The sequence below is a fragment of the Orcinus orca genome, chromosome 4 (genome assembly GCF_937001465.1).
Source record: "Orcinus orca chromosome 4, mOrcOrc1.1, whole genome shotgun sequence".
Classification (NCBI taxonomy): domain Eukaryota; kingdom Metazoa; phylum Chordata; class Mammalia; order Artiodactyla; family Delphinidae; genus Orcinus; species Orcinus orca.
In genome coordinates this window covers 79,918,546-79,931,717 of record NC_064562.1, presented here as the reverse complement: position 1 = coordinate 79,931,717, position 13,172 = coordinate 79,918,546, and the positions used below count along the sequence as shown (strand labels likewise).

The following is a 13,172-nucleotide window of genomic DNA, read 5'->3' as shown; positions in this document are numbered from 1 at the left end:
TGTATTTAATCATTTACCAAGAACTGTTGATAATCCCGTTTTTCTGCTCAGTCCTCTGCCACCACTCAGACATTTCCCGTGGCTCAGTTCACAACTTATCTTTCTGCCCATATTCTCTCCAAGATGAAAACTGTATCAGATATTTTTAATCACATTTCCAACTGCCAGACTCCACTTTTCCCTAAAAGAAAAATCCTGCCTCATAGTTTCAGAGACCCTAAATTGTCCCCCAGCCTAAATCCTCTCCTTAAACACAATTTATGTAATTCAAATATTGTTCATTTCTTCTTGTCCACCTTACTATAATTTAAACTGAGCATTTCCAACTCCCTTCCCAACTGATCTCCACAGTTGATGTCTTGATGGAGGCAATATTGCTTAGTGGCTAAGAGTACAAAATTGGGAATTAAAGGCCAGGATTTATTCCAGCCCCACTACTTAATATCTGCATGACTCTGAGTAAGTTATTTCTCTGTTCTTCACTTTCCTCATCTGTAAATAAAGGATAATAATCCTGTCTCATAGGATAATTGAGAGAAGATATAGAATATAGATAGAGAGTGTGTGTGTGTGTTTGTGTGTGTGTGTGTGTATTGTACTACCTGGTACATAAGAAATCCCATAGTGGCTATTATTAATGATGTTCCTTTTTGTGTAGGTCTTACATCTCTTGCTCAATTTCTTCCCCTAGTTCCCTGTGTCCTTATGTCCTTTCTGTTCTTTCATAATACCTCTCTCATCCATCCTCTCCTTGACATTCCTAGTTTTGCCACTATAGTTTAAGGTGGATTGGAACATGGGAAGTTTGATATGCATAATAGGGAATATACTGTTAGGGTTTTTTTTGTTTTTTTTTTTAAGAATCCTTCATGGTTTAATCAATTACTCTTATTCTTTCTAGATCCTTTAAAATAGTGGGAAGTCAATAATATGAGGTGGTATTACAGACTGTAATCAAAAGTCTAGGCTTAAATCCTGACTAATACTTACTAAGAGACACTGAGCAAGTTAAGTAATTTCTCTGAGCATCAGGGTATTTATCTGTAAAGTGAGAAGAAAAGCATCTCAGAATTGTGATGATCAAGTGTAAATTACAAACTACTGCAGAAAGGTTAGGTGATAAGGATGGGTGGTTTTAGATTTTTATGATTTGTTGTTGAAACCCTAGGAATGATTGAAACAACTCATAGATTTGCAACTCCAGCCTACACCTCTCCTTTGGGTTCCAAACACATATCCAATTGTCTATCTGATGTCTCCTCTTGACTATCTCAAATATCTTAGATGCTCCCTTCAATCTGTTCTCCACAGAGCAGCAAGAATATTCTTTTAAAAATATAAATAAAATCACATGTTCCTACTTAAAACCCTTATTGTTTCCCATTATATCCAAATTCCTAATTGTGGCCATAATAACCTCTTTGATCTAGCCCCTGCTACCTCTCCAACCTCATGTCCTACCATTTTCTTCTTTTCCTGTAACACTTCCAGTTCCTTGCTAATCTCTCTGTATTCTCAGACTTTGGTACACGCTGTGCTCTTGCCTGGACCTCCCTCCTACCTTTTCTCCTGGCTGGTTCCTCCTCAATCTTCATGTCTCAAAGATCTAACTACCCTATTTAAGAGGTCTCCCTCCTACCTCTCACCTGCCCCCCACACACAGTACCCACAGTTATTCTCTATTACTGCGCTTTTTTTGATATTTGTTTTCTTATCTATTAACTAGCTTCCCCTTGACACCACTACATGGTAAATTCCAGGAGGCAAGAACCATGTGTTTTTTTCACCACTGTACATGCAGCATCCATTTCAATGCTTGAATTAAATGAATGATTGAATGAATGAATGAATGAATGAGATGCAAGTTAAAACATGCTAGAAGATTTTTAGGATCATTCTTATGTTCCAAATTATGATTGTAGGCATATTATAGTCTTGTCAGGAGGTAAACTTAGCAATGTGTATTAAAGTACAAGGAGAGATAAACTGAAAACGGTTAGTGAAACACTAGTACTGTGTTAGTAATTGAGTATTTGAAGACCCACGAGAATATATAACACTATAATAGACACAGCTAACACCTGTATGAGAGGCTGCTGAATGAGGTCCAAAATAGGCAACAAAGAACATGAAGTACTCACCCTCTAAATAGCTGCTTACATTTGGACCCAGATACTTTCTCCTTCAGCCAAGACTACAAGCTGGACAAAACTGGACCTAACACTCCCACTTTCAGGCCTATAAGCAGAACACATGAGAAGAAGAGGATGAGAGAATCATTGGAGCCATGTCTTACGAGGTTCCTGGAGAGCACTGTGGCTTTCCATTTCTCATTTATTCCCCACCCCACTCTAAGTTACGTGAACGAGGCTCCAACAGAATCAGCTAGAGAAACTGCAGTGACTGTAAGAAGAGACTGGAATCTCATCTCTTGCAGATTGTTGATATGCTCTGCATCCAACTACTTGAACAGGAGGATAGAGACTTGGAGAGAAACAGCTTGCCAGGAAGTGGGCTTAAATAATGTAACTCCTACAATTTGGCATGGCAAGGATACGTAAATTTCTACAGGGTCCATCAATGCTGCTGAGAAAGTGCCCTCCGGGTTTGAAACACCTTGACACCTAAGGGGAAAAGAAATTCCAGCAGCAAGAGGCTGGTATGCTTCTGGGAGTGGGAACTGAGAGAGATCAAAAGAGAAAGAGCTGCAGAAAGAACGGATCGCCCATATCAAGGAACCATGCAGTGGAGAGGCTGCCTCTGAGTTTCTGGAACTCAATGTGCCCATTAAAGAGTGAACATTTTGATGCAATATGGATTGTATTTACCCAGTTAAGAGAAACGTATCCCTTTCTTCCTTAATCTCCCTCCCAGTCCCCAAACCACAGAGAATGGACCTTGAAAAGAGAGGGAAGTAATTGGCTAAAAACAAACTCCACCTTCCATCTTCAGAGCTCCTGAGTCACAAGTTCAGCCAGAGAGCACTTGCCTGGGACCTGAGATTGGAGTTTTAAACCAGACAGACTTTTCATAACCAAAAGTGTGAGAGAAGAGTTAAAGAATATGTTCGAGATGTCTTTAGGGGACTTGCTAACTAGTGCAGCTTAATCAACTGAGGATCTCATTAACACAAAAATTCCAATTCAGCTAGTCTGGGATGGGGCCAGAGACTGCATTTCTAACAAGTTCCCTGGGGCTGCTGCTGATTCTAGGACCACACTTTGACTAATAAGAGACACTATAAAGTAGGGAAGGGAGTTTCAGTAGAGCATGGTTGGCAGCAAGGAATAGAGAAAAATATTAGGTTGGCTATATGAAATATCCATTTTTGTAGGTCAAAATGTTTGAATATTGGCAATTTCAAAAAACCTTTTAAGTTTGTATCCAAGCAAATAAAAATTCATTCAATAAAACGGGAAACACAATATTAAATATTAAATAATTCCCCCACATTCTAACAATTATTTATACCCTACTTAAGTGAGAATGTATAAATGAAGTAGGGTATGAAATAGTACTGACCTGTATTGGTAAGCACGAGTACTTGCTAGAAAAATGTATTTGTGTGTGTGTGTGCGTTACTTGAAAAAGGCTGAGGCTGGAATCAAAACCAGCCACCTCTAACATGCTATAATTTTATGAATTTTACAAATGTTAACGTTTTCATGAACTATGCTTTATGTAAAAACTACTGCCACCTGGTGGATTTAAGAGTTAAAAGAAATATGGATCTTTTTATTCAGACATCTTAAATACTTTTAGTACTTCCTCTGTTAATTTTTACTTAAAAAAGGAAATAGGCAAATATGGATTTACTAAAACAAGATTACATTTAGGGGAACCTTTTGCATTTAGTTTCAATTGGAAGGGAAATAACGTTTATACTTATATATATTAGATGGCACTAAAGTTACATTTTAACTTTATGATAATATGGCTTTTCCCTTAATTTCCACAACTGTTTTATCCTCAATAGGAATTTTTCCATCCATTTGTTAGAGAATTTCAGGAGTTGGATCTTATAGGTAATTATGTCTCTGATATGTGTGCATAAAGCTATAATAAAGACCACTGTGTGCAACTCCCAACTTTCCTTCCCTTCATCCCAATATGTATATTTTCAAAACCTTTCTTTGCTATCTCAGAAGGGGTCTTCCTGATTCTTTCCAAAGTTAGATCATTTGATTTTACCTTATCTGGTGAAATAAATTATCATTACCTTACTCAATCTGTATTTAACTTTCCTTCTACTTCATCATTCTCTGCAGGCTCTGTGATCCCAACTCACCCCCAAGAAGAGCAAAGAGCCTTTTCTGATTCCGTGTTAAACTGCCTCAATTCTCACCAATTTATTTTTGTAATCTAATCATTTAAAGTCTAGATTCTCTCACAGACATCGGTGAATATCCGTAATCAGAATGATGGGTCATCAATACAAAAACAGTAGAAGAATAAAATCTGTTATTGAACTATTATTACATGCTGGATTTAACACCATTTTCTCTAAAAGTGGTGTTAATTATTAAGCCAAGATAAGACATCCTGCAGGTCTTCTTCAGTGTCCTCGTATTACATATTTTCTCATGATGAATTCTTCTGTGATTACTATTAAAACATACATAAGCCTCATAATATATTTTTCTCACTTCTCTTCATGATTTAGAAACTTACATTGTATGACTTACAATGTCATACAGTTCTAATGATTCTGCTGCCTAACTGTGAGTATACTTAGTAAATCAATATTTTCTAACTTAATAATAGAACAACTATTAAAAACTACAATAATGAGTGGAGAAGTTTCTTGTGTACTTTTCAGAATCTTTAAATTGCATTTTTTCTATTGATTGGTTAATTTTTTTTAATAGGTAAGAGATTTCGAACAAAAGTCATATGGTCATAAATTTAAGTATTTTCATTCAAAGCCCCTAAATAATAGACTTTAATATTGATTGAAGTAAATTAAATGAAATTTCATGGTTCTCTTTCATCATTTTTATCCACAGGCCTCTTTGGAAGTGAGCAGGCAACACAGAGGACTTGTAATATTTTTGTTTTTGTCCAATAAGGATCCAAAAAAAGATAAATCACAAACAAATATTAAGGGTTCAGTACAAATTCTAGTTTTGTTGGAGGCAATGAATATTCTAAAATACCTGAAAGTTTTTATAATGACATATAAGCTATAATTCTAATATAGAAAAGAAATTTATTTATGAATTTTCTGATCTTTGATTATAAAGGCAGTGGCAAATAAAATATTCCATATATAAACACTTTAAAGCTATTTATTAAATATTTCTATTTGGTATCATCATTATCACTGTTTGAGCTATTAGTGTCATCATAAATAGAAGTGTTTCTAATTGAAGATACCATCACATCTACAATGACTCTTTTGGGGTTTTCTTCCAAATCAGTCTGTATTGCTCCAACTTCTGCTAGCTTCCATTCAAGTTCTGCAATAAATAATCCATCAATAAATCAGATAAAAATCTTGGAACATCTATATGAAACAGAAGTTGACTCTAATAAAATTAATTTGGAAATGATGACATATTTAGAACTAGATTACAATGAAAGTACTACAATATCAAGATACACATTGGATACAGCAAAGTTATACTTAAAGGGAGAAATTATGGTTAAAATGTTTATTTTAAAATGACTGAAAATAGTGCTTTGAAAGTACAAATCAAGAAGTTAGGAAAAAAATAAACCCAAAGAAAGCAGAATGAGGCATATAATGAAGAAAAGACTTTAGCAAAAGTAGAAAAACTATATCAGTAGAGGTGACCAACAAAATCAAAAGTTGATTCTTTGAAGAGACTAATAGACACAATTTGGGCAAAAATGATCACAAGTAAAGGAAAGAAACCAAATAATATAAAGATTTTACATGGGGAATAACCAAGATAAAGATTTTAAAGCCATGAGACTACTATGAGAAAAAAAGTATGCCAATACATTTGAAAATTTTAGTGGGAAAATTTCAACAAAAATGTGAATTACGAAAACATATTCAACAGGGAAACTGAAAAGAATTGAACTGATAACCAAAATCCCCCAACCCTGCAAATTCCTTATTTGTTAAATTTATTCCTAAGCACTGTATAAATGAACAGACCATTTGTGAGGAAAATTACAAAATACACTTATGAGGAAAATTACAAAATATATTACATTATGAAAAGTAATACAATTGACCCTTGAACAACACAGGTTTGAACTGCAGGGGTTCACTTATACGTGGATTTTTTTCAGTAAATGTATATTATAGTACTACATGATCCATGGTTGGTTGAATCCACAGATGCAGAACCGCAAATATGGAGGGCCAACTGTAAAGTTATGTGTGGATTTTCGACTGCATGGGGTCAGTGCTCCTAACCCCTGTGTTGTTCAAGGGCCAACTGTAAATATATTATATTTATGAGGAAAACTACCAAAAAATGAAAGAAGACCAAAATAAGTGACATGCTATATCTTATTCATGGATAGGAACATTCACTATTATTAGGATATCAAGTCTCCAACAATTAATCTATAAATATAATTCTAATAACTAACCAACAGTATTTCTCACAGAACTTGACTAATTCCAACATTTATATAAAATTTTGAAAAAGACTTGCCCTACTAGAGACAACTAGATTGTTACAAAGGTACAGTAATTAACACAGTGCTATATTGATTCAAGGATAGACAAACAGACCAGTGGAACATAGTAGAAATTTCAGAAACAGATTGAAGCATTTTTTTTAATCCTGAAAAATGACACTGGAAATATTAAAAGCCAGTGGGGGAAAAACACATCACATACATTAGGATGGTTACTATTTTAAAAAACAAAACAGAACATAACAGGTGTTGGTGTGGATGCAGAGAAATTAGAACTCCTGTGTACTGTTGGTGGGAGTGTAATATGGTGAAGCCCCTATGGAAAACAGTATGCTGTCGCTCAGAAAATTAAAGTAGAATTATCATATGATCTAGCATCTCTACTTCTGAGTATACATTCAAAAGAACTGAAAACAGGGACTAGAACAGGTTATTTGCACGTCCATGTTCATAGCAGCATTATTCACAACGGCCAAAGACAGAAGCAACAAATCTTTCCATCAACACATTAATGGGTAAACAAAATGTGCTATAAAAACATACAATGGAATATTATTCAGCCTTAAAGCCTTAAAAAGGAAGGAAATCCTGACCCATGCTACAACATGGATTAACCTTGAGGACATTATGCCAAGTGAAACAAGCCAGTCACAAAAGGACAAACACTGTATGATTCACTGAGAGGAGTCAAATTCAGAGGTAGAAAGCAGAATGGTGGTTGCCAGGGGCTGGAGGGAACAGAGAATAGGGAGTTATTGTTTAAGGATATAGAGTTGCAGTTATGCAAGATGCAAAGAGTTCTAGAGATGGATAATGGTGACGATAGCAGCACAACAATGAAAATATATCAATACTTAATGTCACTTAAAGATATACTTAAAAATGATTAAATAAAATAACATTATTTATAAATTAAGTCCCAGGTATGTAATGTATACCACAATAACTACAGTTAATAATACTGCATTGTATATTTTTAAATGGTTAAAATGGTAAATTTCATGTTATGTGTATTTTACAATTAAAAAACTTTTTTCAAATGTAACAATTTTAAAAAGCATGGACCAGATAACACACTATTCATGATAGTGATTGCTTAGCGAGGCAGAGAGGGGAACAGGATTAGGAATGGAAATACAGGCAACCTCAACAATATCTGTACTGTTTTTTCCAATAATAAACAAATAGCTGAAGCAAACATGAACAAATGTTCACATCTGTTATTTTTGGTAATGATTACATGAATATTTACTATATTATTGTCTGTATTTCTATGCAGTTTTTAAATTTAGAGGATAAGGTACAAGCTGAAAAAACAAGGTAGTAAAACAAAGAGGGGCCTTAGAGACTGGGAGAAGGAAAATTCTGGAACAATCAAAATACTGGAGGCCTTAGTAAGGCCAAAAGCAGTTTTAGGGGAATGAGAGAGTGAAAGGAAAGCTGTTAAAAATAGGTATTCACAATGGCTTTAATACGATTGTCTGAGAGAAAGATTTTAATAATACAGGATTAAAGCAGTTCCAAGAAATGACTAACTGAAGAATATGGTCTTAGAACTAGGTTAGAAAGTAAACATTATTAAAAAAGGTAAAAATATAAAGTCCTGTGCTGTGTACTGTCAAAAAGAAAATAGTAGTAGGCATAGTCCTTGTACCTGTTAGGGAGACAAAACTCAAAGGGAATTGGTTAACCAACAAAATCTGACAGTATGTAGGTAAGTGGAAAATAAGTTGTATAGAGAATATATGCTATAGAAATTCAGTAGAGAAGATGAAAACAGATTAGAAATTGGTCCAGAATCACATAATGGAATAAATGGTAACCTAGGAGACCCATGAAGGAATAGGGTTTGGATGGAAGAAAAAAGTAGGGTAAGGTATTTGGGGTATAGGGAAAGAGTATGAAACAAAGTATAAAGCCATAAATGAGTTAAGTGCATCTGGGGTAGTGGTTGAAGACCAGCCTGGCTGGAGCAGCAACTAGGAAGCACTGAGAAGTATAATTGTACAGATGGGCTGAAAGTTTCAAGCATATGATTCTGAATTTTTAACTTATTTGAAACAAGGAACCATTAAGGATTTAAGCAAATGCGTGTTATGATAGTACTACTGGAGGAAAATTAATCTGGAGGCATCTAAGAAGAAAAAGAAGTAAGAGAAAATAAGAGGAAAAACTTTATGTTTTATGAAAATAAACTTTCATGATATATGTTAATTTATGGAATTTTTACAAATGAATTTAAAAGTAACATCATTACCTTCTAGCTTGAGATTTATCCCTCCACATTCTATAATTCCAATGAATTTGCCTTCTATCTGACCATTTTTATAAACAAAAATTGTTGGTAAACAATTGTCGTGGTAGTGTTGAATACAGCTATTCACAATGGCTTTAACAAATTTAGTTTCAGGAAACTTTCTTGCTAGGAGACTAAGATGCTGGTTAACCAACGAACACATTGGGATGCTAAACAGAGAAACAGTACACACAACGTTGTTAAAAAACAAGACTACTCATCTCAATCTAATAAAATAAGTGAAACATCTCCATGACAAAAATATATCTTTAGATATTCTTTTAATATAAGAGCATATCAATTGCTATCCTCTATTTTTACCTTTAGTAAGGATGAACTATAGAGTTCTCTGATTTTTTAAAAAATATATTTATTTATTTATTTGCCTGCACTGGGTCTTAATTGTGGCATGCAGGATCTTCGTTGCAGCATGAGGGATCTTTTAGTTGCGGCATGCAGTTTCTTTAGTTGCATCTTGTGGGATATTTAGTTGCGTCTTGTGGGATATTTAGTTGCGTCTTGTGGGAGCTTTAGTTGCACCTTGTGGAATTTTTAGTTGCATCCTGTGGACTCTTTAGTTGCATCTTGTGGGATCTAGTTCCCTGACCAGGGACTGAACCCGGGCCCCCTGCATTGGGAGCACGGAGCCTTAGCTACTGGACCACCAGGGAAGTCACAAGTTCTCTCATTTTTATTACAAACACCGTCATAGCCTGGGAATGAAGCTTGCTACCACGGGAATTTGCTGCCTAACTGAAGCTAACCACATCTGACTTAGCATCAATTTAATCGAGCCAGTTCCTAGTTTGTAGCACATGGAGGGGGTTGGGGGGCAGTGGGGGGGGGAGGAGAAAGAAAGAAAAAAGAAAAGAAAAAAACAGGACATATCTAGGGACTCCTTAGCAGCTCTGAATTGAAACAAGGGGATCCCAACTCTTCATCAAGGGTTTATTTCCACATGAGATCATCACATCTGAAGTTATTTCAAGCTTCCTTGAATTCCTTTACTCTAACAAACTTCATCCATCCTTCTCTTTGACATGCCACATCCTGTTCCCCATCATCCAGAACTATTCTTCATCAGAAATTTAAAATTGATTGGAAATGTAACCAAAACCTACAATTCTTCCTGCTCTATCACTTAACTCTCATTACACTCACACGTTAATTAGTCCCTTTTCTCTCAGTCTATCACTCACTCACAGATTTATCAAATACTTTCAAAGCTAATCCTCTGCTTTATCCCACACTCTTTCCATTTCCTATGGGGCCTTTATTTGTTATTCTGCTTCCCTCTCTTCCTGTTTTCTTAACCTTTCCTTCTCCACTTTACATAAAATTACTAAATTTTTTAAAAAGTCCCTTTTAACTCTCCCTCTAATAAACTACTCTCTCTCCTTCTGGTCACAGCCTAGATGAAAAAGGTAAAAAAAAATCTCTATGTTCTGTTCACTTCCCTTGTTAAAGAGTTCTCCTTTTTTGACTTCTGTGATAACACTTTCTATTAATTTCCTTTTTACTCCTTTGACTTCCTTCTTCTGTCTATACCTCAAATGTAGATATTCCTTGTAATTATGTCCTAGACCCTTTTCTAATTCTAGACACATTCACTGGGCAGTCTCACCCATTCTGATATCAACAGCGGATGAACTTCATCTCCCCTCCTCCCTCAAACAAACAAACAAAAAAATCTGATCTTTATCAGTATTTTCTTTAAAAAAAAACAACACTGAATTTGATACATGTATTTCTCCTTTGTATGCATTTTCTCATCATTCATATAGAGCATATTTGAAACAACAGTGTAAAGAAATATTTGTGTGAACTGATGTTAATTAGGGAAAAGTTCTTTAAACAGACAAAATTAGTACTTTTTTCTCTTGTACTACACTTTATATGTCCTTTCAAAATATATATATAATGTTTAATTGGCCTCTTGTACTATACCATAAAAGCATCTTATTCCCCTTTGTATTCTCAACTCCTAAAACCTGTCACACCTATAGTTGAAGTCGAAGCTCTCTTAACTGAGTGGCTCATGCCAGGGCATACTGCATGCCCCAGGCAGGTGGTAACCCTTCTGGACTTTTGTCTGTTTTTTCCCTCTACACCTATTTATGCCCATTGCACATTTTATTATAATTAACAAATAAATAAAAAGAGGACAACAAAAATCATTGTAGTTCTTAAGAAAATCAAATGCATGCTTTGGAAAAACTTGATAAAGCTGAACCACTAAGAAAAAAAATTGCAGTTTAGTTCATTGTAGGCCAGACAAACATAAATGATAGAGGAAGAATAAGGATTTCTGCACTCAAATTGCTTCACATGTACTTTTGTGTTCTTGCTCCATTTTTAAACAAACCCTGAAAACTGAAATCAATGGTAATGCGCTAGGTCTTATCAATATTTGGGGAAAGACTTGTATATTTTTTAATTTGGCTTTTCTTTATCAGTTTCTGGCTTTTATCCTCAATATATTTTGCTAAACTTGTTTCACAAATTAAAAAAAAAAATCTCAACAAAGTGGGTATAGAGGGAACGTATCTCAACATAATAAAGGCCATATATGTCCAGCCCACAGCTTATGTCATACTCAACAGTGAAAAGCTGAAAGCTTTTCCTCAAGATGAGGAACAAGACAAGATTGCCCACTCTTACCGCTTTTATTCAACATAATATTGTAAGTCCTAGCCAGAGCAATTAGGCAAGATACATAAATAAATAAATAAATGGCATCCAAATAGGAAATGAAGAAGTAAAATTGTCACTATTTGCAGATGACATGATATTATATGTAGAAAACCCTAAAGACACCATTAAAAAATAAAAACTGAATAAAGAATTCAGTAAAGTTGCAAGATAAAAAAAAAATCAATCCACAAAAACCAGCTGTGTTTTATACACTAATCATGAACTATCAGAAGGAGAAATAAAGAAAACAATCCCATTTATAATTGCATCAGAAAGAATAAAATACCCAGGAATAAACTTACCCAAGGATGTGAAAGACCTGCATATTGAAAATTACAAGACATTAATGAAAGAAATTGAAAAAGAAACAAACATGAAAGATACTTTGTGCTCATGGATTGGAAATTATTTTTGTTAAAATGTTCATAGCACCCAAAGCAATCTACAGATTCGATGCAATCCTTATCAAAATGCCAATGGAATTTTTCACAGAAAGAGAACAAATAATCCTAAAATTTGAATAGAATCACAAAAAATCCAAATAGCCAAAGCAATCTTGAGAAAGAACAAAGCTGGAGGCATCTTGCTTCCTGATTTCAAACTGTATTATAAAGGTATAGTAATTAAAATATTATGGCATTTGCATAAAAATAGACACAAAGATCAATGGAACAGCATAGGGAGCCCAGAAATAAACCCACACCTTATATGGTTAATTTATGAAAAAGAAGGCAAGAATATACAATGGGGAAAGGACAGTCTCTTTAATAAATGGTGTTGGGAAAACTGGACGGCCACATGCAGAAAAATGAAACTTGATCCCTATCTTACACCATACACAAAAATTAACTCAAATTGGATTAAAGACTTGAATGTAAGACCTGAAACCACAGAACTCCTAGAAGAGAACATAAGCAATGACGTAGGTCTTGGTAATGATTTTTTGAATCTGACACCAAAAGCAAAAGCAACGAAAGCAAAAGTAAATGAGACTACATTATACTAAAAAGCTTCTGCACACCAAAAGAAACTATCAATAAAATGAAGTCAACCTATTGAATGGGAGAAAATATTTGCAAATCATATGTCTGATAAGGAGCTAATATCAAAATATATAAAGAACTCATATAACTCAATATCAAAAAAACAATCTGATTTTAAAATGGGCAGAAGATCTGAATACACATTTTTCCAAAGAAGACATACAGACGGCCAATAGGTACATGAAAATATACTCAACATTATTAATCATCAGGGAAATGCAAGTCAAAACCACAGTGAGATATCACCTCACACCTATTAAAATGGCTATTATCAGAAAGACAGGAAATAACATGTTGGCAAGGACATGGAGAAAAGAGAATTCTTGTGCACTGTTGGTGGGAAGGTAAATTGGTACAGCCACTATGGAAAACAGTATAGAGGTTCCTCAAAAAATTAAAAATAGAACTACCATATGATCTAGCAATTCTACCTTTGGTTATTTATCTGGAGGAAAAAAACACTAACTCGAGAAGATACATGCACCTCCATATTCATTGCAGCATTATTTACAATAGCC

General features: G+C 34.6%; 1 protein-coding gene across 2 annotated transcripts in view; it reads right to left on the bottom strand.

Annotated features, from left to right (window-relative positions):
* Positions 1-5,200: 5,200 nt before the first annotated feature.
* The window catches only part of PDCL2 (phosducin like 2), a 47,526-nt gene continuing 39,554 nt past the window's right edge, over positions 5,201-13,172 (bottom strand). Inside the window, exons 5-6 of one of the 2 annotated variants that reach the window (XM_033425372.2) lie at positions 8,879-9,087; positions 5,201-5,459 (exon numbers count right to left, since the gene is read on the bottom strand). In XM_033425372.2, coding sequence (XP_033281263.1) covers positions 5,302-5,459; positions 8,879-9,087 — 367 coding nt within the window. In that variant the 3' untranslated portion in view covers positions 5,201-5,301. The remainder of the gene's footprint in view (positions 5,460-8,878; positions 9,088-13,172) is intronic. The other variant, XR_007477032.1, reaches the window with a different exon arrangement.